At 43.6% G+C, this 27,676-nt stretch overlaps 1 protein-coding gene across 2 annotated transcripts in view; it reads right to left on the bottom strand.

Annotated features, from left to right (window-relative positions):
• PDE2A (phosphodiesterase 2A) overlaps nt 1–27,676 on the bottom strand; it is a 528,828-nt gene that overhangs the window by 128,452 nt on the left and 372,700 nt on the right. For both annotated transcript variants that reach the window (XM_042457505.1, XM_042457506.1), the window contains one exon: nt 4,124–4,213. In XM_042457505.1, the coding sequence (XP_042313439.1) occupies nt 4,124–4,213 (90 nt within the window). The remainder of the gene's footprint in view (nt 1–4,123; nt 4,214–27,676) is intronic.

Genomic DNA, 27,676 nt, shown 5'->3' with positions numbered 1-27,676 from the left:
ACAAGTGTATTATGGTGACCCCACGTAAAGCAATTTCATTAAGAGGTTTTGTCGTCCTATTTGGGATTGCTTCCAAAGCACCTCTCGCTGCTGGAATTATCATTCTTCTCCTTTCCCAGAGTTGATGTGTTGGTTTTGACATTTCATAATCTTTCTCCTCCCTTTGGCTGAGTTTGCATTGGAGAGGTAATGCAGTCTGAAACTGCTTTAACTGTTATGTTTCCATCCTAGGGAATCCTAGGATTTGTAGTGGGACCAGAGCTCTCTGACAAAAAATATCTCACAAAACTACAAATTCCAGGATTCTATAGCATGGAGCCATGGCAGTTAAAGTGGTGTCAAACCGCATTAGTTCTGCAGTGGAGGTTTCGCCCTTGTCTCACAGTCAAAGCATCCCCATTGATAGAGGGCCACCCAGCCTCTGCTTACAGACCTCCATGGAAGGACTCCATTTCCTATTCTCTGGAGCAGCAGAAAACAAGCTTGCTCCATCCTCAATGTGACACTCCTCCAAATACTTAGACAGGGCTGTCATATCACCTCTTAAGCATCTCTTTTCCAGGCTAAACATATCCAGCTCCCTAAGTCTTTCCACATAAGGCATGGTTTCCAGGCCCTTCACTATTTTGGTGGCCCTTCTCCAGTTTCTCAACATCCTTTTTGAATTGTGGTGCCCAGATAGCCATCCAACCTCTGTTTAAAGACTTCCAAAGAAGGAGACTCCACCAGTCTTCAAAGAAGTGTGTTCCACTCTTCAACAGCTTTTACCATCAGAAAGTTCTTCCTAACATTTAGGTGGATTTTCTTTTGCTGTAGTTTGAATCCATTGCTCCGGGTCCTATTCTCTGGAGCTGCAGAAAACAAGCTTGCTCCATCCTCAACATGACATCTGTTCTCATGAACATTAGTGCAAACAGGACAGAACTATGATTGATGGAGAGGTGCTAAAGTTCTTCATGAAAGAGACTAGGCTCACTACCTGGTTGTCCTCATTTCCCTTTGTCGCCCCATTGCTTTGCTCCCTGATGGCCTCCCCTATTGCATGACTCACACAGTAGCAGGCTGGGCTGTCTTTCTCTCCAAAGCACAGAATGCAAGAGACCCACATTTTGCTCAGGTTAGTCTTGGACTATGTAATAACAGTTGCCTAATAATACCTCCTGGTTGTCTGGACCACCTTCTGGAGAACATCACAGCTGAGATTAAGCGCTAATAGACTCTCGGAAGAGGAGGTGTTATTATTATCCCATGGCATTAATGCTGTAATGCCGGGAGATTAGGAACACAATAGCTCTGAAAAGCAGTAGGGATTTTTGCATTGTTCGTCTCTGTACTGTCGGGAAGGGGACAAAAGCGGGAGAGAATGGAAAAGCGATTAAGCAAATGTCACAAAGAATGATTTCATGTTCAGAAATGGCTAGCAGCACCTCAGAGCAAGATGTCCACTGGCAGAAGGGGGGCAAGAAGAGATTTAAATGGTATGCCAGCAGTTTAGGAGGGATTTGATGTGACCTTGTGTACATGCCTTTCTTCTTCTTTTATTCTTTTCTTATATACAGTGGGCCTTTGATATCTATTGGGGTTTGGTTCCAGGATTCCTGATGGATACCAAAACCTGTGGATGCTCCTGTCCCATTATATACAATGGGGCATTACTACAACTACTACTACAGTGGGGGCCCTTGGTATCCATTTGGGTTTGGTTCCAGAACCTCCCGTGGATACCAAAATCCATGGATGCTCAAGTCCCATTACATACAATGACATCGTAAAATGGTGTCCCAGAGTCAGCATGGTGTAAAGGTTTGAGTGTTGGACTTTGACTCTGGAAGCCAGGGTTTGAATCTCAGCTTGGCCATGGAAACCCATTGGGTAACCTTGGGAAAATCACACTCTCTCAGCCTCAAGGGAAGGCAGTGGCCACCCGCCTCTGAACAGTGCTTGCCAAGAAAAGTGTAGGTTTGCCTGCAAATCAGAAACGACGAAGGCCAGCAAGGTGGCCTGAATTCCTCACACTTGGCACAGACTGAGCCATTTGACAGATCTGTTCTATGGTGGCATTGTCAGACCTTATGGGGGATGCCATGCACAGGCTGTACAAGGAAGAGTGCAAAGATCGAGTAAAGCACACCGCACGACTTGAGAAATGCAAACATTAAGATGCACGACTTGAGTTTTATTCTTGTTGCCGGTGACGAGCCGAGCTGTCAATCAATCAGGGAATGTTTGATCACTCTGCTCAAGTTTTAATATACATTAATCTTCCTGACATTTCATACGCACATTGCCAGGACTTCAACAGGGGTGCCTTTTTGGAGACACCAAAGGAAATGCAAGACAGTTTTTTATCATTTAATAATCACATAGCACCCTTCATTTATCACCTTAAGGATGGAAAAGTGCAGCCAAACCCACCCCTTCCCACCTCAATCTTTTTTAAAAAAGGAATATTGGCACAAAACAGGGGACCATTTTGAGAGGGTCTGCGTGGGCATTTGGGCTTGTATGACAACCATACAGAGGACTGAGATGGTAGTAAATTGGTCCCTGAATGTTGCACAATTGTCCACCCCTATCATAAGAGAAAGCAATCTTTTATATTCTCCTTTTCAGGGCTTGCTATAAGAAACATATCAAAATCTAAAGAGCTTCCAAAACACAAGTTCCCCCACTGAATAAAACCAGTTAATCAACAGGCATTTTAGTTGATTAAACTGCAAACTACATCTTGCATCCCTGCTGTTTTATTTGGAGAGAGAAAATAGAAGTTTTGGCCTTTGTTTGCATGAAAGGTCCCTCCAAATTCAGTTCTCTAAATTTACAGCTCAACTCATTAAGACTCTGTGTTCAAATCCTATTTAAAAAGACCCTCAAAGTAGACCAAGGATGGGCAACTACAGAGGGGTCAGGGACTGATTTCCATCCCCATGCCACCCCATCAGGCACCGCTGATATACCAAAGTCTCCAGCCCTCTAAAGAAAATATCCAGGGATGCACCTACACTGTAGAAGTAATGCAGTTTGACACCACTTTAAGTGCTGCAGCTCCATCCTATGGAATACTGGGATTTGTAGTTTGACAAGGTCTTTCGCCTTCTCCACCAAAGAGGGCTGATGTTTCACAAAAGTACAAATCTCAGGATTTGTGTAGGATGGAGCTACATCAGTTCAAGTGGTGTCAAACTGCATTATTTCTACAGTATAGATGCACTCCGGGTGAATTGTTTTCACCCCCTAAACCCTCTTGCATGGAAAATACTGGGTTTTTGGCACCAAGAAAGAAAAAACATCTTTGTGTGAATTTTGTGCAGAATAAGTCCCAAACAGCAAACATTATCACTGGTGCAGGGTTTTTCACCCCCCCCCCAAAAAAAAAACCCCACTTTTTTCCAAACATTTAAAAAATATTTTCAAATATTCTTTCCATCCTTCCATCTAAGGAGTGAAAAGTGAAAACAATCATGGCACAATCTGTCTTGAATCTTTGTTGTTCACATGCATTTCAAATGCATCCGATTAAGTTTTGGGAAGACTGCCAAAAACCCAGCTTATCCCAGGATAATCGATGTTGGGGTTTTTTCGAACTTTGTGAAAAGATTTGCATTGTCAGTTGTGTGAATAACCGATGTGACTAGACCTGGGATAAACTGGGATAAAACTCTGCATGCCTTGAATGTGCTTCAAATACATTTGTATCATTGATTTCATCTTTATTTGAGTGCTAGCATCTGTGTATAACCAAACTTGCAGAAATGCGCAGAGATGCAGTTCCATAGTGTGAATAACAGACCCAGAATGCATGAGTGAGATTATTCACATAGTTGCCCTAAAAAAAACATTCCCATTCTAAGGCCTGTTACAGACTGCCAAAATAAAGCTGCTTCGGGTCTCTTTGGAGGCATGCTATTTAAATGTTGCATGGGTCCTAAGAGTCCGGAGGTCGCGCCAAAGCCACACTCCATTCCTAAGCACTGGAGTGCAGCTTTTGGTGCAGCTTCCAGATTCTTAGGATGCATGCATCATTTAAATAGCATACCTCCAAAGAGACCCGAAGCAGCTTTATTTTGGCAGTCTGTAACAGGCCTCAGACTGCAAAATTCTCCAAAACCCAGTGGTGACTTACCACTTTGGGCAGCACTGAAGCAATGGCATCTTTGATGACTTCTCGGAGGCTGGAGAGGTCAATCACGGAGCCCAGGCTCAGCAAGGCATCCTAGGAGAGAGAAGAGACAAGGCAGGTTAAGAACATGTGAATGGGAACCCCAAATGCTGGGCAGAGCACAGCCCCATGCTTTTTCACTTGGCTTTTTCGCTGGAATTGCCAGAGCTGGAAAAAATTACTTTATAAGGATCTCTAGTCCTTCCTGGGCACCAGTTCCCTCCATGCATCTGAGGAAGTAGACCAAGTCTGTGAAAGCTTTGGTCTTACTTGGGCACTTCCTAACCAGTGTCTAAACCCTGATGCCAATCAGTGCCCACCACTGGCATCACTAGGGGGTTGTGGACTGGGTATCACCCCAAAGGAGAGTGTCACCCAGTGGGATGGTACATCCAGTGCAGCTGCTGGGCAAGTGAAAAGGGGCATCACATCCTTTTCTCACTTGCCCAGCATTTACAGCAGTCTCTTCCATTTGGGCTTTGGCATGGTTGCAAGCACACTGGGGCCCAAATGGACCTCTTGGGGCTGAGGCAGTGTGCACCCTTATTGCCTTCATATACACCAGGTGGCACCAACTCTTGGTACAGCACTAGTGCCCACCATTGTGAAATAAGCCACAGTCTACAGCAGTGATCCCCAAACTGTGGCGTTTAAGAGAGTTTGGACTTTAGCTCCCAGAAGCCTCAACCATGCTGGGCAATAGTCTGGGATTCTGGGAGCTGAAGTCCAAAATCACTTAAAGAGCACCTTCTGGGGATGACTGGTCTATAGCATCAGTCACTCCGCTGCTACATGATGGATGCCACATCACTGCAGCCCTTGGGTGGTACGCATGTTGTGAAATGACTCCATTCTGCTTTGCACCCCATAAGGCCATTTACAAAATCATTAAGTCCAAAGCAGAATGCCAGCCCCAGCGGCTAATGGCCTATCCATCATCATACCTTTTGGGAAGAGAATATCAGATTTTGTTCAAAGTATTGCATGCGCGTGCATGCACTGCCTCAACCAATGAGCAGATGGCCTTTAAATTTTGGAATTACAGTATATGAGAAGGAGACAACTTTCCCCAACACAGAAATGCCCTTTCAAAGACAGTGAAAGTATTTTTGCAAGGAGTAGCGGTGGCAAAGTTGTAAGAGAACTCAAGGGTTTGAAGCCCTGGGATTTCTAATTAGCCGGTTCAGTAAGTCAAGTGCTATCTGCTTTAATTTAAGTGAGCTGCCTTGAGTCCAATCTCTGCAGAAAAGGAAGGATAAAAGGAACATATAATAAAATATAATCACAAGGAAGTGGTTGGGAAGGAAGACAAATAGAAAAGGGGAAAGAGAAGGAGAAGAGCAACAACAACCACAATGTGGAAATGTTACTTCTTGGACTACAACACCCAGAATCCCCCATATAACATGGCCACTGCCAAGCTGACTGTGGATTCTGGGACCTGTAGTCCAAAAGGGATTTTTGTGAGCTTTGCTAAGAACACAGGAGCAAATGTTACATGAGCTGCTATTTGTGGTTTCTGAGAGGACCATGCACAAAGTGTTTTTTGGATGAATTCTGGAGGTATCCCCACACCCTCCAACATTTCACAGATGAAAACCAGGATGCTTCTGGGCAAGCAACCAGAGAGTGTGGTCAAGACGATAAAAGCTATTGATGAGAATAAAACACAGAAGCTAAGGGCGGCTGCAGCAGTTTGCTTTTGCCGAGTCAACTAGGAAAGGACAAGATTCTGTCCCTTCATCTCTCCCCGCAGTGCAAACCACTTTTGGATTTTGAACTCAGTTTGCAGCAACTGAAGTAAGCCAAGCTCAAAGGAGAAAAGTGAAAGAAGGAGAGGGAAGCCAAGACATTTTAAATGCAGCTGGAAATGTGGAAGGATAGAGTATTCATCAGGATAATTCCAGCAAAATTGGGACAGTTGAAGGGTATGCTGTCTGTCTATCTATCTCCTAGCTTCTTAGATATTCTCTGATTTTCCAAGGATCTTGTTAGTGTCACCATGCATTTTTCATTTCAACAGAACTGATCTTTTGTATGGCTTCTTAAATTACAGAGCCTAGTCTCACTCTCACACACATTCACTTTTCTCTTTCATTCATTCATTCATTCTTAGAACCATATAATCATTGAATCATATGGTTATAAGGGATCCCCAAGGGCCAAACCCCTGAAACGTAGGAAGACAACATGAAAGCATTCCCCACAGATGGCCATCTAGCCTATGCTTCAAATCCTCCGAAGAAGGACACTCCACCACCATCCAAGGCAGCGTATCCCACTGTCAAACAATTCTCACCATCAAGAAATTCTTCCTAATATTTAGGTAGAATATCTTTTCCTGTCATTTACATCCATTGTTCTGGGCCCTGTTCTCTGGAGCAGCAGAAAACAAGGTTCGTCCAGCCTCAATATGAGATCCCTTCAAATATTTAAACACCGCTATCATATCACCCCGGCTTAACCTTTCCTTCCCCGGGCTAAACATTCCCAGCTCTCTAACCTGTTCCTCATAGGGCATGGTTTGCAGACCTTTCACCATGTTGGTCACCCTCCTAGAATCACAGAATCATTGCATCCTAGAGTTAGAAGAGACCACAAGGGCCATCCAGTCCAACCCCATTCTGCCATGCAGGAAGACTCAATCAAAGCGCTCCCAAAAGATAGCCATCCAACCTCTGTTTAAAAACTAGTTATGTGACCCCCGAGCTGCCGACCTCTGACTTCACCACAGTTTATTGAATTGTTTTTAAAGTATGTTTTATATTTCACATTGTTTAATTGTCTTTTAAGGGGGGTGGGTTGGGGCCTTGGACTGTATATTTTAACCTTGTAAGCCGCCCCGACTGCATTGTGTAGAGAGACGGGATATAAAATTTATTATTATTATTATTATTATTATTATTATTATTATTATTATTACCAAGGAAGGAGACTCCACTACACTCCACTCTCAAACAGCTCTTACTGTAAAGAAGTTCCTCCTAATGTTGAGCTTGAATCTCTTTCCCTGAAGTTTGCATCCACTGTTCCGGGTCCTAGTCTCTGGAGCAGCAGAAAAGAAGCTTGCTCCCATCTCAACATGACATCCCTTCAAATATTTAAACAAGGCTATCATGTCACCTCTCAACCTTCTCTTCTACAGGCTAAACATACCCAGCTCCCAAAGGCATGATTTCCAGACCCTTCACCATTTTAGTCACCCTCCTTTGGACATACAATTGTGATGTCCAGATCCGGACACAGTATTCGAGGTGAGTCCTGACCAAAGCAGAATAGAGTGGAACTATTATTTCCCTTGATCTAGGCACTAGACTTCTACTGATGCACATTGGCTTTCTCTCTCTCATATTGACAAAGTGAAAGAAAGAAGTTGGCAGTATGAGCTTTCATAGACTTGACTCAAGTTTACAAAAGCTCATGCTGCTAACCTCTTTGTTTCAGTTAGCCTCAAAGGTGCTACAAATCTCTCTATGTACTGATTCTACAGACTAACGCAGCTAAATCCTTGAATTCTCACACTGACAAAATAAGGCCAATGTGTTCTCTATTCTTTGGCAATCTCAGAACTCCAGATTTACAGCTCTGCTTCTGTTCTTCACATTGAATTTCTCTTGCCTCTTTTCTCTTGCTGCCTTGTTCTGTGTCACTCTCAGTTGCTGCAGAGTGTCTTGCACTAGGAGTCACTATTTAGCTAAGAAGATGCTGCAGTCCACAGACATTCATTTCTTTTTTTTTTAATGGGTTTACTCCATTCACACTTTTCAGAACAAACATGGAAATAGATTAATTTTGTGGTTGGATTTCATACATTTCCATGTTGATAGAGACAGTGTGGCATATTGGTTTCAGTGTTGGACTACAACTCTAGAGACCAGAGTTCGATTCCCACCTTGGCCATGGAAACCCACTGTGAGACTTTGGACAAGCCATACTCTCTTAGCTTCAGAGGAAGGCAAGAGAAAAACCTCCTCTAAACAAATCTGGCCAAGAAAACCCCACGATAGGGATGCCTTATGGTGGTCACCATTAAGATGACTCAACTGAGGCTATCATACTTTGGACACATCAGAAGTGGAAGGCGGCAGGGAAAGACAAAGGCTCTGTCAAGCAATCCATATATAATCTGAATTTGGAAGGCCTCAACTGGAACTTTGCATCTGGATTGCAGATTTAATAAACTGCATTAAATCTGCAGTGCAGATGCAGACTTCTTCTGCAGTGCAGATGTAGACACCTCTTTAACTGCTATGGCTCAATGCTATGGACTTCTGGGGTTTGTTGTTTTGCAAGATATTTAGCTTTTCCTGTCACAGAGCTCTGGTGCCACAACAAGCTACAAATCCAAGGATTCCATAGGAGGAACCATAGCTGTTAAAGCTGTGTCAAACTTCATGATTTCTGCACTGCAGATGCAGCCAAGGTCTCTCCATTACAGGATCACCATAAGACAAGTCAAAGCCAACTTGATGCCAAACGCCAACAACATTTCTTATTATTCCACTACTACAACTAGACACTTGAGATAGTGAAGTAGTATTTACTCCAGGATACAAGGCTTGAAATTGGTGTGATAGAGATAATTCTTTTCATAAACTTCTATTTGGCTCTTTAGCAAGTACTGGTATAGTAAGTACTGTTTTTCAGTAAAGCCAGTTTTGCAAAACACTATTAGTTTGTGAATATGTTACAGTTGGGCCTTTGTATCCATGGATGTTTTTATCCACAGATTCAAGCATCCATTGCTTGAAAATATTCAAAATAAAAAAGTATAAATTCCAAATATTCCATTTTATATAAGAGACACCATGAAGATTAAAATAAGGAGTTGAAAGCAAACCAACAAAGAATACGAAGAGGACCCTCCATCCATCCAGAAGAGGATGCCTCTCTTGGAGAAGTGCCAGGTTTGCCACCTATTCAGTTGGATACCTCAGTTGGGAGATCCAGCATGGTGTAGTGGTTTGAGACTTGGATTACAACTCTGGAGACCAGGGTTCAAATCCCCGCTTGGCCACAGAAACCCACTGGGTGATCTTGTGCAAGTCACACTCTCAGCTTCAGAGGAAGGCAATGGCAAACCCCCTCTGAACTAATCTTGCCAAGAAAATCCCAGGATAGGTTCACCTTATGGTTACCATAAGTTGGAAATGACTTGAAGACCCACAAGAATGACAACAAACCTCAGTTGCTAAGGTTGGTGCCTGTCCTTTTGAAGCACCCTCCATCTTTCCCAGCTGCTGGGGCACCAATGAGCTGCAAGAACTCGGGTCCACGTTCCACTGCCATGGAAACATCAACAACCACCAGAACCTGGGAAAGTTCCTTTTGTGCCATTGTAATCCTCAAGCCCCTACTCTTGCTGCATTTCTATTTCTCTGTATTTGCTACCTATCTCCGTTTTAACTGGAGTTCTTTTAAAAGAAACCTTTTTAAAAATCATTTTGAAATGTATGTATTAATTTGTAAGCTGCCCTGAGTGAGGGGAAAGGCATGGTATAAATGAAAATCATCATCAACATCATCATTATCATTATCTTTGACTGATGGCACACTGCAGAATTAATCCAGTTTGACACCCTTTAAACTGCCATGGCTCCATCCTATGAAATCTTGGGATGTGTAGTCGGGGGGGGGGGGGCACCAGATCTTTCTGGCATTTGTTTTTTCTTCTGTAATAACTCAATGGTGGATCATTGTAATACAAGGGTGTGCTCTCCTTTTATTTATGAAAGCATCACTGGGGAGGTGAGAGACGGCCACAAACAGTAAGATCTGCAATGAGAGCTTTGGAGGGATTGCAAAACTCCAGCTAATAATCTTATGATGCATACCTTTTTTAAAAAATGGCTGGAACTCAGAACCACAGAATCCCAGAGTTGGAAGGAACCAGAAGGGCCACCAAATCCAACCCTGATCAGGAGCAGCTTAGGAAGCTGGGTATGTTTAGCCTGGAGAAGAGATGGTTAAGAGGTGATATGACAGCCCTGTTTAAATATTTGAAGGGATGATGTCATATTGAGGAGGGAGCAAGCTTGTTTTCTGCTGCTCCAGAGAACAGGACACAATGGAACAATGGATGCAAGCTCCAGGAAAAGAGATTCCAGCTCAACATTAGGAGGCACTTCCTGAGAGTAAGGGCTATTCGACAGTGGAAGATGCTGAGTTGCAAAATGGTAGAGTCTCCTGATTTGGAGGTTTCTCAACATGGCCATTTGTCCTAGGGAGAGCTTGGATTCTGTCTTCTTGCATAGCAGAAGAGGGTAGGTCTGGATGGCCCTTGGGGTCTCTCCCAACTCTGTGATTCCATATTCCATTATTCTAAACCATAGAAAGGACTTCCTGAGTGTAAGAGCTGTTCAACAGAGTAGCCCTGGTGGCGCAGTGGTTAAATGCCAGTACTTCAGCCACTCACTCATAAACCACAAGGTTGTGAGTTCAATCCCAGCCGAGCGCTCAGGGTCATCTCAGCCTTGCATCCTTCCGTAGGTTGCTAAAATGAGTACCCAGCTTGTTGGGGGCAACTAGCTTACACTTTATAAATAATTTAGAGACTGAAGCGATCTATAAATGAAGCTGCTATTGCTATTCAAGAGGGGAAGATGCTGCCTCAGGAAGTGGTGGAGTCTCCTTCTTTGGAGATTTTTAAACAGAGCCTGGATGGCTATCTGGGAGGGCTTGGATTGTGTCTTCCTGAATGGCAGAAGGAGGTTGGATTGCATGGCCTTGGGAGTCTCTTCAAAAGAAGCATTTATTCTATGCTCCTGTGATTCCCAGCTGAAAGCAAAAGGGAGACACCTCCCAGAGGCCAGCAAAGCAGGGTTGTCTGCCACTTGACCTGCCAATGGGCACAAAGTGATTGTGTTCCCAGAACCTCCAGATGTTGCCATCCCTTTAGAAAAAGCACCGTGAGGCATCAAAGAGAAAAAGACAAAATGAGTGAGGGAATATATAGAGGAGAATCATTCCAAACACAAAGCAGAGGGCATCAAAGAGGGAGGGCAGGTTCCTCTGGCAGTTGGAAAGTGCCATTTGGTTGCCATCTCTACTTGTGCCCTGGCCTTTTCCCTTTGCCTGGCACAGTTGTTTGTTTGTTCCCCAGCTGTGATTGATGCTGTGCTGTTGTGCCCTCCAAAAATGTCACCGCGGGAGCGCGGCTGGATCAGATGAAAACCATCGCTGGGAGCCGAGGTGCCCATCAATAACAGGGATAAGTTGTGATTGCTGAGACACACCAATCGGCAACATCAAGTGCCAGGGCGGCCTTTTGCCTCAGAGCACCCCATCCCCTGCAGAGGAGGAAGAGGAAGGTCAATTCATCTATTTATGTCCCAGCTTTTCTGAGCCAGGATGGTGTAATGGCTTAAGCACTGATGCTTTTAAATATGTCATTAGCTACTTTGAGTGCCATTATTGGGAGAAAGACAGGATACGAATAAGTACAATGATGATGATGACGATGAGGAGGAGGAGGAGGAGAACAACAATAACAGTTCCAGGAGACAAGGGTTTGAGTTCATTCTCACTCATGGAAACCCACTGGATTATTATAGTTATCAAATTTGCAGATGGCACCAAATTAGAAGGAACAGCTAATACTCCAGAGGACAGGATCAAAATTCAAAATGACCTGAATGACTAGAAAGCTGGGCCACAGCTAACAAAATGAACTTCAACATGGAGAAATGTAAGGTACTGCGCTTAGGGCAGAAAAATGAAATGCTCAGATATAGGATGGGGGACACCTGGCTTAAGGAGACTTATATGTGTGAAAGCGATCTAGGAGTCCTAGTAGACCACAAGTTGAACATGAGTCAACAGTGCGATGTGGCAGCTAACAAAGCCAATGCGATTCTAGGCTGCATCAATAGAAGTATAGTGTCAAGGAAAGTAATATTGCCACTCTATTCTACTTTGGTCAGGCCCCAAATGGAATAATCCTGTGTCCAGTTCTGGGCTCCACTATTCAAAAAAGATGTTGAGAAACTGGAGCAGCTCCAAAAGAGGCTGAACAAAATGCTAAAAAGTCTGGAAACCATGCCTTATGAGGAATGACTTTAGGAGCTGGGGATGCTTAGCCTGGAGAAGAGAACGTTAAGAGGTGATATGATAGCCCTCTTTAAGTATTTTAAGGGGTGTCATATTGTGGACGGAGCAAGCTTGTTTTCTGCTGCTCCAGAGAACAGTACCTGGAACAACGGATGCAAGCTACAGGAAAAGAGATTCCAGCTCAACATTCGGAGGAACTTCCTGAGAGTAAGGGCTGTTCAACAGTGGAAGACACATTCCTTGGAGTGTAGTGGAGTCTCCTTCCTTGGAGGTCTTTAAACAGAGTCTGGATGACCATCTGCCAGGAATGGTTTGATGGAGAGTTCCTGCATGGCAGAATGGGGTTGGACTGGATGGCCCTTGTGGTCTCTTCCAACTCTATGATTCTATGATTCTATACATCCTCCCAGCCTTAGAGGAAAGCAATGCTAGCAAACTTGCTCTGAAGAAATCTGGCCAACAAACCCCTGTCTTTAGACCCATTGTGGTGCAGAATCATAGAATCCTAGAGTTGGAAGGGTTCCCCAGAGGTCCAACGGAGGATGTCCAGCAAGAGCCTCAGCACCTTTCCAGATTCTTTTTGAAGACTTCCAGAGAAAAGGCCCTATCCCTCTCTAGGGACTTAGCTTCCTTGCCAAAGCATTCTCATTGTCAAGACATTCCTTCTAATATTCAGGTGTAGTGGTTGGAGTGCTGGCATAGGACTCAAGCAGATCAAGGTTCAAATTTATCCAAGCCAGGTATGCCCTTAGGCCAGTGACTCCCAAATTTTGGTCTTCTGGGTGTTTTGGACTTCAGCTCCCAGAATTCCTGACTGTTGGCCAAGGTGGCTGGGGTTTCTGGGAGTTGAAAAGCAGAATCTCTTGAGGACCAAAGTTTGGGAATGATTGCCTTAGGCAAACCACCCTCTTTCAGCCTTATAGGCAATAGCAAACCTTCTCTGAATTAATCCTGCGGCTCAAAAATCTTGATATGACACCCCTTAAAATATTTTAACATGGCTACTATCACTCTGGAGAGCAGAGTTTGAATCCTTGCTTGGCCACATAAACCCACTGGGTGACCTTGGGCAAGACACACTCTCTCAGCCTCAGAGGATGGCAATGGCAAACCCCCTCTGGAGAAACTTGCCAAGAAAACCCCATGATAGGATTGCCATAAGTCACAAACAACTTGAAGGCAAACAACGGTAGCTCAAGATGCTTATCCATTTATATTGGCTCTTATTGGCATGCAATCCACTTAGGCAAGTCACAGCTCTCAGCCTCAGAGGATGGCAATGGCAAACCCCTCTGAAGAAACATGCCAAGAAAACCCTATCATGGGCTTGCCTTAGGATTGCCATCAGTTGGAAACGACTTGAAGGCACACAACAATAAACCATGTCTCCCTTAAACCTTCTCTTCTCCAGGCTAAGCATACTCAGCTCTCTAAGAGACTCCTCAGAGGACTTGGTGGTCCCCAGACCTTCTACCATTTTAGTTTCCCTCCTCTGGATATGCCCCAGATAGTGGCAGGATGGCCCAAACAGCATCACAAATCCAGAGACTAGGACAGGGAGCAATGCATTCAAATTACAGAGAAAGAGATTCCACTTCAATATTAGGAGGAAATTCCTGAATGTAAGAGCTGTTTGACAGCGGAAGGCGCTGTGTCTTGGAGGGTGGTGGAGTCTCCTTCTTTGGAGGTTTCTAAGCAGAGGCTGGATGGCCATCTGTTCAAAGGCTTTGATGGTATCTTCTCGCATGGCAGGAAGCTGGACTAGATGGCTCTTGAGGTCCTTTCCAGTTCTATGATTCTACGAAATGGTTTAGAAAAGGAGTATAGAAAGAACATGTTGTAGAGAGATCTCTCTGTAGCTCCTGGCCAGAATAAGCCCAGAGGACAACTGTCACACTTCCCCGTTCAATGCTGGAGGCAAATGACAGATCCTTCCCGGCTTATGAACTTCCTGGAGACCTGTCTCTTCATTGTGGGTGAAAAGAAGGATGGCCTCCGGAAGCTGCCAGACACCTTCTCTTATCAGCACATTGTTTGCGCACCGCCAGCACATTTGCCATCATTCACACAAGCATTTGCTCATTTGCAATTCCACACAATCTGGTGTTCCATCGCAGGGCGCCTTCGTTTCGTCCCTGCTTTTCCATTTCCTTCTCTGTGTTCTGTTCCTCATGTCAAACCTTTGATGATGAGTTCTGTTTCGAATAAAGATGTCTTTATTTGATCCTTCTGGATATCTTACACGCAGAGTGAACATTTCTCAGAAGGACAGTTTCAATCAGCGTTAATGGAAACAGCATCGCTACGAACACAATTTTCTGATATGTACAAGTCAGAATCCTACCACGGGTCGAGTCTCTCTCTTATCCAAAATGCTTTGGAGCAGAAGCCTTGCAGATAATAGAATATTTATTTGCTTATTTTTAGATTTTGGAATACCTCTATTTGCATATAGGTACATAATGAGATATCTTGGGGATGGGACCCGAGCCTAAGCGCAAAATTCATTTACGCTTCATTTATGTTTCATGGACATCTTCTACACATAGCCTGAAGGTAATTTCATGCAATGTGTAATTTTGTGCAATATTATGCAATATTTAAATTGGGAATTTGAAGTGATTCATTTTAAATGTGGATTGTTTTAATATGTGTATATCTTATTGGTCCTTCTCAATTGGTGTGTATTTTAACTGATGCATTTCAACTGACGTTGTTTAATTGTTGTTGTTTCCTGCCTAAATCCATTGGGAGAGGTAGGTAAGAAATAATAAATAAATAAATAAACAAATAAATTTGTGTATGGAACAAAGTTTGTGTAAACCGAACCATTAGAAAGCAAAGGTACCACTATCTCAGCCACCCACAAAAAAGTTTTGGGTTTTGGAATATTTTGGAATTTGTAATCCCAGATTAGGAAGACTCAATCTGTAATTACCTGTAACTAATGTAAACCCACTGAATCAATTGTTGACTGAGTCAACATACTGGTAAGCGCTATTGTTTTAATGGGTTTACTCTAGATGAATCTAACAATAGGATTCAAACCATATCCTTCCTTCCTTCCTTCCTTCCTTCCTTCCTTCCTTCCTTCCTTCCTTCCTTCCTTCCTTCCTTCCTTTTTCTGTTGGAGCATTCTGCTCCTGTCCTTGGGATAATTAATAATAATACTAATAATTTTTATTTTTACCCCGCCTTTCCATGGAGATGATCAAGGCGGCTTATAAAGGTTAAAAACATTACAATACAAGATAAAACAATTACAATATAAGGTTAAAAACATTGCTACAAGGAATGGGAACAGGAATCAATAAAATACACATGTCAAGGGCAAGAAAAGGGAAAAATCAATTTACGATGGTCCGGGGTCAAAAGGAAAAAGACAAGGGGCAGAGAAATTCTTTGTTCAGTGTGAAGTCGAAGGCTTTTATGGCTGGTATCCATAGTTTTTTGTGGGGTGTTCGGGCTCCAAGGCTGTGTTCTAGAAGAGTTTATTCCTGACGTTTCGCCATCAGCTGTGGCTGTGGCATTCGGGGAATGCTGGCATGGAAGAGAGTAGGGTATATAATTCTTTGTTCGCTTCTATGTCTTTCTCCCCTTATCCTCTACTCTTCTTAGCACCATTATTTCCACAATGGCCAAACTACTTTTGGTTTTCACCTGGCTTCCTATTTCTACCTCTCTGCAGCCACTGACTGGCTTGCTGTGACGTCAAAGGCGGTCCGTGATGGGCATTGCAATTTCTCATGGCAAAAGAATCCTCACCAACAGTTCAGCTGAAAGATGCACAAAGGTGTAAGGGGGAAACAGCTCAGGGAGATAAGCTGGCAGGTAAGTCAAAAGCCTAGTCTCAAAGGGCAATCAAAATGGTGAAGGGTCTGGAAACCATCAAGTCCTATAAGGAGAAGTTGAGGGAGCTGGGGATATTTAGCTTGGGGAAAAGAAAGTTAAGAGGGGATATGATAGCCATGTTTAGATATTGGAAGGGATGGACAAAGCTTGGTTTCTGCTGCTCCAGAGAGTAGGACCCAGAGCTATGGATGTAAATTGCAAGAAAAGCGATTCAGGATGATGTTTCTGAAGATAAGAGCTGTCTGGCAGTGAGACATGCTGCCTCAGAGTGTAGTGAAGTCTCCTTCTCCGGAGGATGGATAGCCATCTGTCAGTGGGGCTTTGATGGTGTCTTCCTACAAGGCAGAAGGGGGTTGGATTGGATGGTCCTTGGGGTCTCCTCCAAATCTAGGACTCTATGATTCTATGATAGTGGGACATACTGCATCAAAGTGAAGTGGAGTCTCCATCTTTAGAAGTTTTTATACAGCGGCTGAATGGCCAGTAGGAATGCTTGGATGGTGTTTTCCTGCATGAAGAGTCATGTACTCTGATCCCACTGACTCTCTACCTCACCCTATTGATTGATTGAATGATTGTTTTTAGATTGTCTATTGTATTTAGTGCTCTTGGTTTTATCTATTTTATGATGTGTTTTGTAATTGGTTTTAAACTCTGTGTAAACCGCTTTGATCTTTTTGGAAAAGCGGTATATAAATAAAATTTATTTATTTATTTATTTATTTATTTAATGACAGAAGGGGGTTGGACCCCTTGGGGTCTCTCCCAATTCTAGGATTCATTGGAAGGTCAAGTAGTGGAAGAGAGCAGTGCACACACAGACCCCCGAACCCCTTCATTATGGTAACTGATGGGGCAGAATCTATTTCAAGTTTCAATGTAGCTTCAGGGAATTGTCCAAGGTGCTAAAATCTAACCCGAATAGGCATCTTGTATAGCTCTTGTTTAGCTACTTTACAATTTGGACTAAAACCCAAAGTGGATTCCTTTAAAGGGATTATCCAAGATGCTACTATAAGTTCAGCATCTTGGAGAGTTCCTTCTATTTATTTAATATTTTATTTATTCAATGGATTTATGTCCCGCCTCTCTCCCAAAATGGGATCCTTTAAACTAGACTCACCTTCTGGAGTCTAGTTTAATCCCAATTAGAGTAGATCTATTGAATCAACTGCAGGGGGTTGGACTGGATGGCCCTTGTGGTCTCTTCCAAGTATGATTCTATGAATCACCACATTGGTAAATTCCATTAATTCAATGGTTCTACTCTATTCTTGACTAACAACAGGGCTCAGGCCATTGCTGAGCCCAGAGAAGGAATCTAAGGGGAAGATGGGAAAAGAAGCTGAGTCTGGCAATCTGAGGCTGCATCCACACTGCAGAATTAATGTGGATTGACTCCACTTTAACTGCCATGGCTGCATCTTAGAATCCTGACAAAGAAGGCTAAAGATCTCACAAAACTACAAATCCCAGGATTCCATATCCTTGAGCCATGGCAGTCAAAGTGGCATCAAACTGCATTAACTCTGCCGTGTAGATGCAAATTAAGGGTGCTCATTTTTTTTTCCATAATAAGCCTCAGGAGGTATGAAAATGCTCTCTTTGTCAAACCTGTCAGGTCCATGGACATTTCCCCCCTCCATATTGTTGACAGTGTATTCTCAAGGGCCACAGCACTGGGATTGTTTTGAAGACCTGTGAAAAAGCAGAGCAGATCTACACACTGCATGGCAAAGAGGTTGGACTATATAGCTCTTGGGGTCCCATCCAACTCTGTGATGCTGGGATTCAATCTAGGGCCCTTGGGACTGGAAAGGGAAGGTGCTGTCAGGATAAGGATGGAGAGAAATTTCCATGGACCTGACAGTCTTGCAAAAATAGCCTTTTCAGACCTCCTGAGACTCATTATTTGGAAATGTGCACCCAGCCTTGAGCTCTTGCGCTTCTGCCAGGTTCATGGAATGCTCCCAAGAAATCAAGAGCAACAAGGTGCATAGTTAAAACCAGCCAACTGCTAAAATGCATGTGGGGAAAAGGCAAAAACACATGCTTAGCCAAAGGGGGAAAGTTTTGTTAATCCGGGGAATGGCCAAAATAAAAGCACAATTTAGGGGGATGAAATGTGGAATGGAATCTGTGGAAATGGAAGTGCAGGAAGAAGATGGAAAAGGTAAGATTTTACATTGGGGAGGGCAACAGGGGGATTTCCCCCCTGTCATTTTCCAACCAGCATTCTTCTCCATGTTTGGGTGATTTGAGCCAGTTTTAAGTGGCTTTTGGGGTGTTAAGGGGTCTGGCAGGAGAGTGGGGGAGTTAAACTGCAAAGTCTGTGGGTGCTTTTAGTATATTTTGGCTCATTTTCAGGTAAAAATAAAATCACACTCAAATCAGCCTGGATTTGCAGTGGCTTAGTGGTTAAGATGCCAATTCTGATGATTGGAAGATCAGAAGGTTGGCATTTCATGGGGTGAGCTCCCATCACTAGTCCCAGTTTCTGCCAACCTAGCAGTTTTAAAGCATGCAAATGCAAGAAGATAGACAGTACCACTTCCCAGTGGGAAGCTAACATCATTCGGTGCAGCCATACTGGCCACATGGCCACCGGAGCAGTCCTCGGACAACGCTGGCTCTTTGGCTTAGAAACGGAGATGAGCATTGCCCCCTACAGTCAGTCGGTTACAACTAGACATTCATGTCAAGGGACTACCTTTACCATGTTTAGAAAATGGGGAAGGGGCTCAAGATGTTTCCACAGGGGTTTCTGGGGTCATAGAAGGAACTTTTAATGAGGCAGAGTCCACCACAAAGATGTCTAATGAAGCAAAGTCCATCAGCCTGTTCCACCGGGCAAAGAGATCCTTCCTTTCACCATATACTCACAGAGTTGGAAGGATCCCAAGGATCATCTAGTCTAACCCTCTTGACATACAAGAATATACAAATACAGCATTCTCATGAGATGGCCATCCAATCTCTGCTCAAAGACCTCTAATGAAGCAGGGTCCACCACAAAGATGTCTAATGAAGCAGGGTCCACCAGCCTATTCCACTGTGCAAAGTAGTTCTTCCTTTCACCATAGATTCACAGAGTTGGAAAGATCCCAAGGGTCATCCTTGACATATAAGAATACACAATTACAGCACTTCCAAGAGTTGTCCAATCTTTGTTCAAACATCTCTAATGAAGTAGGATCCACCACAAAAACATCTAATGAATCAAGGTCCACCATCCAATTCCGTTGTCCAAAGAAGTCCTTCCTTTTGCCATAGAATCTTACAGCTGCAAAGTACCCCAAGGGTCATCTAGTCTAGCCTCCTTGATGTACAAGAATATATAAATACAGTACTCCCACAAGATGGCCATCCAATCTCTGCTCAAAGACCTCTAATGAAGCAGGGTCCACCAGCCTATTCCATTGTGCAAAGATATTTCATCTTCTTTGTCAAGAGAGCTCTGGTGCTGCAACAAACTACAAATCCCAGGATTCCATAGCATGGAGACATGGCAGTTAAAGCAGTGTCAACCTGCATTAATTCTGGAGCATGGCAGCAGCCGTAGTTACTTCAAGCAAATAACGGCATTCTCTGCACAGGAAACAACTATCCTGAACTGGAAACATTATTTCCAGCCAAGACCAAAGATTGAGAAGCACCAGCCTAGAGCTCTCTAGCAGAGCGCTCTGAGTCCCCCGCCAAACTACAAGTCCCAGGATTCTCCAGGACAAAACCATGGCAGCAAAAGTGGGAGCAAAGTCGCATAAATGGTAATGCAGAGCTCAGTCTTGGGCTCAAGTCCTAGAGCCAGATCTATTGATTGTAGCCCCCTCTAAAATAAACATTCAGCTATTGATTCGCTGGGGCTACATCCACACTGCAGAAATAATCCAGTTTGATGCCACTTTAACTGCCATGGCTCCATGCTATGGAATTCTAGTATTTGTAGTACTGTGAGATATTTAGCCTTCTCTTTCAGAGTGCTCTGGTGGCATGACAAACTACAAATCCCAGGATTCCATAGCATGGAGCCCTAGCAGTTAAAGTGGTGAAAAAAACTGCATTAATTCTACAGTGTGGCAGCCACGTGGGTCTATTCTAGCTAGAGAGTCATCATGGCATAATAGTCTGAGTGCTAGACTCCATGAGACCTGGTTTCAAATCCCTCCCCAGCCATGGAAATGCACTGGGTGATCTGGGGCAAGTCACACATTATCTCAGCCTCAGAGGAAGGCGATGGCAAACCTCCTCTGAATGAATCTTGCCAAGGAACCTCATAATAAATTTGCCTTAGGAGCAGCAATCCCCAAATGGTGGTCTTCCAGATGTTTTGGACTTCAGCTCCTAGAATCCCAGACCATCAACCAAGATGGCTGAGGCTTCTGGGAGCTGAAGTCCAAAACCCCTGGAATCAATTCTTAGGGTTACCATAGGTCTGGAGCAACTTGGAGGCATACAACTACTACTTCTACTACTACTACTACTCTGACTGGAAACAACCTACAGAATTTCAGCCATTTTTCTTGCAGGTTTTCCCTTGACATTCTATTCTCCAGGAAGCATCGGGCAAAACAAAAGTTAGCATTTACTGCAAAAATGGGGCCTTATTCTCACTATGTTTTAAACCGGTTTGCAAACTGATTTGAAGCTGTTTAAATGTCCCTGGTTTGCACTTGAATCAAATCACTGAAGTGATTCGGGGTGTGTGTGTGGGTGTGCGCGTGCGCAAGACCCATTTAATCCGCGTCTTTTTTATGCTGTTTTTTTCTGCATCTTTTTAGATAAATCAATTCTGTGCAAATGTGAACCAGATGCAGATCGGAATTGATTTGAAGAATCGGGTTCATGAATTGATTCAGTGTCAGTGTGAACGCGATGCAGATCGGAATTGGTTTACTATGACCTGATAAGGGGTCACTGGGTGGGAAAGCGGGAATTAACAACCTGCATTGCCCCACCCTTCCGACCCTCTTACAGAAGAACATAAATGCAATTGCAGTGATGGACAGAGAGAGAAAAAATCCCACTAAAAACGCTCCAAATTGAACCAATTCATTTGCCAATGTGAACTACGTAGAGGTGGGTTATTTTGAGAGACACCTGCAGGAAACAGTTTAAACTGAATCGATTCATTCGTCAATGTGAACCACAAGTGGGTTATTTTGTTTTGTTTTACAGCAAGAAAATGTGATCGGGGCAAATTTAGTGTGCACCACACTCCACTGCCAAACCAATCCATTGATTCGGATTGCACAGCAATTTATTTGTAAGTGGGAATGTGGCCTGGGTGCCATCCCTTGCCCCTCCTGACATCCTCCGCTGAGAGTGTCTACCTGGGACCTATGTTTCTCCAGCGGTAAAAGCTGGCTGGAGTCTTGGCTTGGATATGTATTATATGCAAGAAGAGCACCTGCAGAGAGAGGTGATTCCCTGATGCCAAGGAACAGAGACAGACCCAGAGCTTGGAAACAGGACTTGTTTGGATTGCAGCTCCCAGTATCCCCCAGGCAGCAGGGCCGTTCCCAGGCTTTGGACAGAACCTGCATGCCTGCTGCCCAAAGAAACAGGCGTTGAAAGAGAGAAGGGAGTAGGAAAATGCAAAAATAACCTGAGATGAGACTTCTCAAAACTTGCTATACAGGTCGAGTCTCTCTTATCCAAAATGTCTGCAGCTGGAAGCGCTGTGGATTTTGGAATATTTGTAAATACATAATGTGATTTTGTCATCTCAAGACAGCATGCCATAATGGTTTTGAGAGGTGCACTAGGGCTCTAGAGACCAGGATTCGAACCCCAGCTCAGCTGTAAAACCCAATGGGTGATCCTGTGCAAGTCACACTCTCTCAGCTTCAGGGGAAGGCAATGGCAAACCTCCTCTGAACTAATCAGGGCAAGAAAACCCCAGGATAGGGTCAATTTAGGGTTACTGTAAGTTGGAAATAACTTGAAGGCATGAAACAAAAACAGCAGATGCACACAAAGGAACACAATGTTGGGTCAAAACAAGGGGTCATATAGTCCAGCAATGAGTCTCCCCAGTGGCCAAATGCTGGGCATTTCAACCCAAAATGGCATATCTAAAGATGGGATTTCTACACACTGACCCTGATGTTTTGCTTTGTATCATATTTTCCTCCATGGTTTTTCTTTCCAAAGCCTCCATGAATTTTTCAGGCTTTCTGAGTTAATGATGGCTAGCGCCGTATCTTCCGGAAGCCTGTTCCATGTCAAATGTATTTATTTATAAGGCATTTCTGCACCCTGTTCAGTGCTGAAATCCCTCGGTGGTTTACATTACTGCAATGTTAAAACCTGGGGAGCACAATAAAACCAAGTAATAAAGCAACGATAAAACAATAAAACATTTCACTGAAATCACTAAGGTAACGGGATAAATAAATTATATGCGGCAAAGAAGCAGCACATCCTTCAACATCTTCCCTGCTGTTCATTTCACTGGACCAGTCTACAATCTGGGGGCATCTGGGGGCTTCCACATCATAGAAACGGGTGAATCCACATCAGGTTTTCTTCCTAATTTAAAAAAAGATCTCTCCAAGGTGCTAAGACCCTTTCATTTCCCTCTCCCAGCGTCTTTAAAATTCAAAGTAAAACCTGGAGTAGAGACTTGATAGATTCATCAAAGTCCATTTAAGCACATTTCTGGTTCATCTATGATATTATCGTAGGAAATATTCCCATACTAAAATTAAATCTTTGTAAGTGGATTTATATATACATACAGGGTTTAGAAGTGTGGCATAGTGGTTTGAGTGTTGGACTATGCTTCTGGAGAACTGCTTGGCCATGAAACCCACTGGGTGCCCTTGGGCAAGAAGTCACACTCTCTCAGCCTCAGGGGAAGGCAATGGCAAACCTCCTCTGAACAAATCTTGCCACGAAAACCCTGGGATAGGTTTGTCTTAGGGTTGCAAGAATCAGCAGAATGTGGCCCATGCTGTACCCCAAGACCACTTTTTCCATCTCCCATGGATCTCCATAAGTCGGAAACAACAACAACAACAAAGATTTGTAATGGCCATATCCATGTCCTGATATGGATTTCCCCAATTCACTAACATGGTTTCTGCTCCTACTTAGTTACATGTATGTAAATTTAAATCAGGTTAACAGGTAATATCGGATTCCTGGGTTGTTGCTCTCTTTATTGTTGCTATTATTATTCATTTATAAGTTGGAGTGGGTCCAGAGGAGGGCGACCAAAATGGTGAACGGTCTGCAAAACACAAGCAGTGATGGCGACCCTATGGCACGCGTGCCAGAGGTGGCACTCAGAGCCCTCTCTGTGGGCACATGTGCCGTCGCCTCAGTACAGAGATTGCCAGAGTTTGTTACTAGAAAGCCAGAGGGACATGGCACTTTGCAATAAATAAGTGGGTTTTGGGTTGCAGTTTGGGCACTCGGCCTCAAAAAGGTTCACCATCACTGGGAGATGGATATGCTTAACCTGGAGAAGAGAAAGTTAACAGGGGGACATGATAGCCATGTTTCAATATTTGAAAGATGTCATACCGAGGATGGAGCAAGCATGTTTTCTGCTTCTCCAGAGATTAGGATGTATTCCTTCATGGCCAAATGGACTGGATGAAGATTCTATGGAGTTTATCACCCAAAGGAGATTGGGAAAAATTGTGTTAATTATGCGAAACGATTTCCCATGATGTCGCACAAAACCCGCCATTAAAGTGGCCACAAAGAAGCCTTCACACACATCTTTTTACTTTTGGGATTTCAGTGACAATGCATTTCCAGTATCACTTTATTTGTGCAATTACATGTGATAAATCAGTCGCACAATTACTTGCCATTTTTGCTTTATTTGTGGGATGCTTTAAATGCGCTTTAATCTCTCTTTAATGCCGAAATTAGCCCCAGTGTGATAAACTCCTGCGATTAATCTCTCACTCTTTCTATCGGTCTGCTTTTTCTCTCCCAAACCATCCATCCATCCAGTATATTATTAGTTGCTCTATTTCTATAATATATTAATATCTCCCACACAAATCCAGTTGATTCATTGCAGGTCCGTCTTTCAATATTCAGTCCTTGAAAATACATTCCCCTGTTCTTTTATTTAGATATTTATGAAAGTTAAATAGCATCTCTCTACTAGAAGCTGTGCTCCAGGTAGGCTAACCACAAGAATGTGCAAGATAAGGCATGCAATGGTAAATATAAAAGGAGTTACTCAAAACTAGGTCAATAAAGAGCCAGCATGGCATAGTGGTTTGAGCGTTGGACTATGGCCCTAGGGACCAGAGTTCAATTCCCCACTCAGTCATGGAAACCTACTGGATGACCTTAGACAAGTCACATACTCTCAGCCCCAGACAATCTTATGATAGGGTTGCCTTAGGGTCACCATAAGCCAGAAACAACTTGAAGGCACACAACAACAATAAGGTCAATGAAAGAAGAAGGACAACTGAGAGCAAGAGTGTGCAGAGTGTGCCCTATGCTGTACCCCAAGACCACTTTTTCTATCTCCATATACCCCACACTTACCGGAATAATTATTTTAAATCATGAAATCATGGCATCATCCATTGGACCCATGCGGCCAGATTGGAAGACACTTCCTTTTTCGAGAAATGGCTCGTCCAAGTCAGCTCTCCAAAAATGCAGTAAGTGGTGCCTTTCACCAACTTCATAGGGTAGTATGGGGCACAGTGGTTCAAGTGCTGGATTATGACTCTGGAGGTCAGGGTTCACATCCATGCTGAACCATGAAACATGGCAAGTCACACTCTCTCAGCCTCAAAGGATGGCAATGGCAAGAAGAAACTTGCCAAGAAACCTCTGTGATAGGTTTGCCTTAGGGACGCTGTGAGTTGGAAGCAACTTGAAGGAACACAACAACAACAATGGGGCATTTAAGGCAAATTCTCAACCCTCTAAATTTGGGGCTGATGGTGGAAAGGGGTGAGAACAGTGGCATGCAGCCCTCCAGTATGACCCTTGAAATGATAGCAGTTGCCCACATGATGCCTACATGAAAAAGATTGTATGGACAACAACAACAACAACGGCAACCTTTGCCTGACATTGAAAGGACAATAGAGATGGATTTATCCTGGTCTTTCTTGGCAGGAAGCTCCAGATGTTGGGAGGAGAGACCGCAACATCCCTTCTGCACATGTCAGTTGTCAGATACAATATGGCACTTTCAAATAAAACTAAAAAGATTTGGCAGATTTTAGTGCCTTGGCAACTGATACCATACACTTCCTTACTTTCTCCTTCATCAGACCAGATGGGCAAAATAACAAACAATATGCAAGGGAAGATTCAAGAAAGCCCTGCCAAATGAGAAATGCAGAAGGATGCGCAGACATAATGAGATTACAGAACAAGTGACTGGCTGAGATCTGACATTGTACTTGTAAAGATCTACCCTCAAGTCGTGCCATGCTATACCATCTGTCTGTGTGATGCCCGCGTTGTGCAACCACTGGGGTATCTGTCCATGTGCATGTTGCCTCTTGTCCCATGTGCAATGCGGGATCATATGCAGGCACTATTTCTACACTCCCGGGGAATCCACTGAAAACACTCATAAAGGACTGTATCGCACTAGACGAATCCCTCACAGAAACGGGATTTAAAAGTAGAAAAAAACCTCAAATGTGGGATTTTTTCAGGTGATTTTTCTTCCAAAGAGCAATAACGTGGAAATAAAGTGAACTGAAAGCTGACAAGAAATGACACCTTTTTACTTTCAGAAGGTGTCGTTTGTGTCGACTTTCTGTTCACATTATTTTTGCGTTATTGCTCTTTGGTCCAAACATGTCTAAAAAACCTCCCCACATTTGTGAGTTTTTTCTACTTTTAAAACCCCGTTTCTGGGATTCGTTTAGTGCAGTGGTTCCCAACCTTTCTAATGCCGCGACCCTTTAATACAGTTCCTTATGTTGTGGCGACCCTCAACCATACAATTATTTTCATTGCTACATGCAAATATGTGTTTTTCAATGGTCTTAGGCGACCCCTGTGAAAGGTCCCGACCCACAGGTTGGGAACCACTGGTCTAGTGTGATAAGGTCCAAAGTGAAGTTGAAGGCTTTCGTGGCCAGCATCCATAGTTTTTTGTGGGTTTTTCGGGCTATGAGCCTATCCGTGTTCTAGAAGAGTTTATTCCTGGCGTTTTGCCGGCAGCTGTGACTGGCATCTTTGGGGATTCACAAAGATTCATGAATCATCCACAAACGTGCAACTACTTGGCTGGATCTGGCAGCTTCCTCCCAACTAGAGGAGACCAATGCAAGCAACTGTTACATGGTGAGTCAACAGATCAGTAAATGCCACTGATTCAATGGCTCTGCTCTACTTGGGACTAAAATACCCCTCAAAGTTAACCAGGGATTGAAAGTGTCCATCACACAATTGTTGTTGTGTACCTTCAAGTCATGTCCAACTTACAAGCTTTCTTAGCATGTTCCTTGAGAGGGGTTTGCTATTACTGCCCTCTCCTAATATAACCACATGTGGAAAGGAACTTATGCACATGTCTGATGCCAGCAGGAATCAAGGCACGATGGTCTCCAAGAGAAACACTCCTTTGCTCACAGCATGCTTCCAAATGACTATTGTGAACACAGCAAATGAAAACCTTTCTAGAAATACACACACACACACTCATGCACACACAAACCAATTGGCCAGAGTTGCTGTAGCAGCATTGGGGAGGAGTGGAGGAAGAGTAATTTAGCAAGGTTTCGAGCTGAAGCCGGCATTCTCGCGGGTGCCAAGATGGAAATGTTCAGCAAAGCCAAAATATCATCAGGGGTATTAAGCCTCCAGCATTGAAATGTCATTCATGTTTTTGCAATGAAGTTAATCCATCAGCGCTGGAAGGAGCGGACCTTTACATTGCTGATGCCAAGAAGTTCTCTCATTTTCCCTCCCTGCATTCACCATTCCTGGCCAGCCTCCAATGCACGACCCAAGCCAACAAAACTGAACTCCTTCAACCTCTCACAGTTGCAAAATTGAGGTCTCCTGATGGGCCAGTTCTGTTATAACATTTAGGGTTCATTCAATAGCCAGAACCTTCTGGATGCCTTCCCCATGTGACTTCCCTATGTGTTGACTTACTAAGGCAGTAAAAACAAAATGCACCATTCCTTCCCTTGATCTAGACCCTATACTTCTATTGATGCAGCCTAGAATCGCATTGGCCTTTTTAGCTGCCACATCACACTGTTGACTCATGTTCAACTTGTGGTCTACTTGGACACCTAGGTCCCTTTCAGTGCAGTAGCACCCTACATTTCTCCATGTTGAAATTCATTTTGTTAGTTTGGACCCAGATCTTTAATCTGTTAATTTAATGAGTCTATTTTGAAAGTGGGGGCAAAAACATTTCAAAATCCTTGGAGATCTATGCCCTTTGCACAGCCTTGATTTCAGGCCTGGATCTTCAGTCTGAGCAAACGGTCCAGACTCAGCAATAGCTGCTTTAGAATCTGCAATCCCTTGGAAGCAGGGCGACTCAATGTCCTCTTTTTCCTGGGTTTGTCCTACATTCCAGCCTTCTTTCCAAGAGGAATTCCAAAATTTCCTCCATTTTGAGCATGACTAAGAAGCATGCATTTAAAT

This window comes from Sceloporus undulatus, chromosome 3, assembly GCF_019175285.1.
Source record: "Sceloporus undulatus isolate JIND9_A2432 ecotype Alabama chromosome 3, SceUnd_v1.1, whole genome shotgun sequence".
Classification (NCBI taxonomy): Eukaryota; Metazoa; Chordata; class Lepidosauria; order Squamata; family Phrynosomatidae; genus Sceloporus; species Sceloporus undulatus.
Note: the sequence above shows the minus strand (reverse complement) of the source record. Positions and strands in the feature narration are given on the sequence as shown.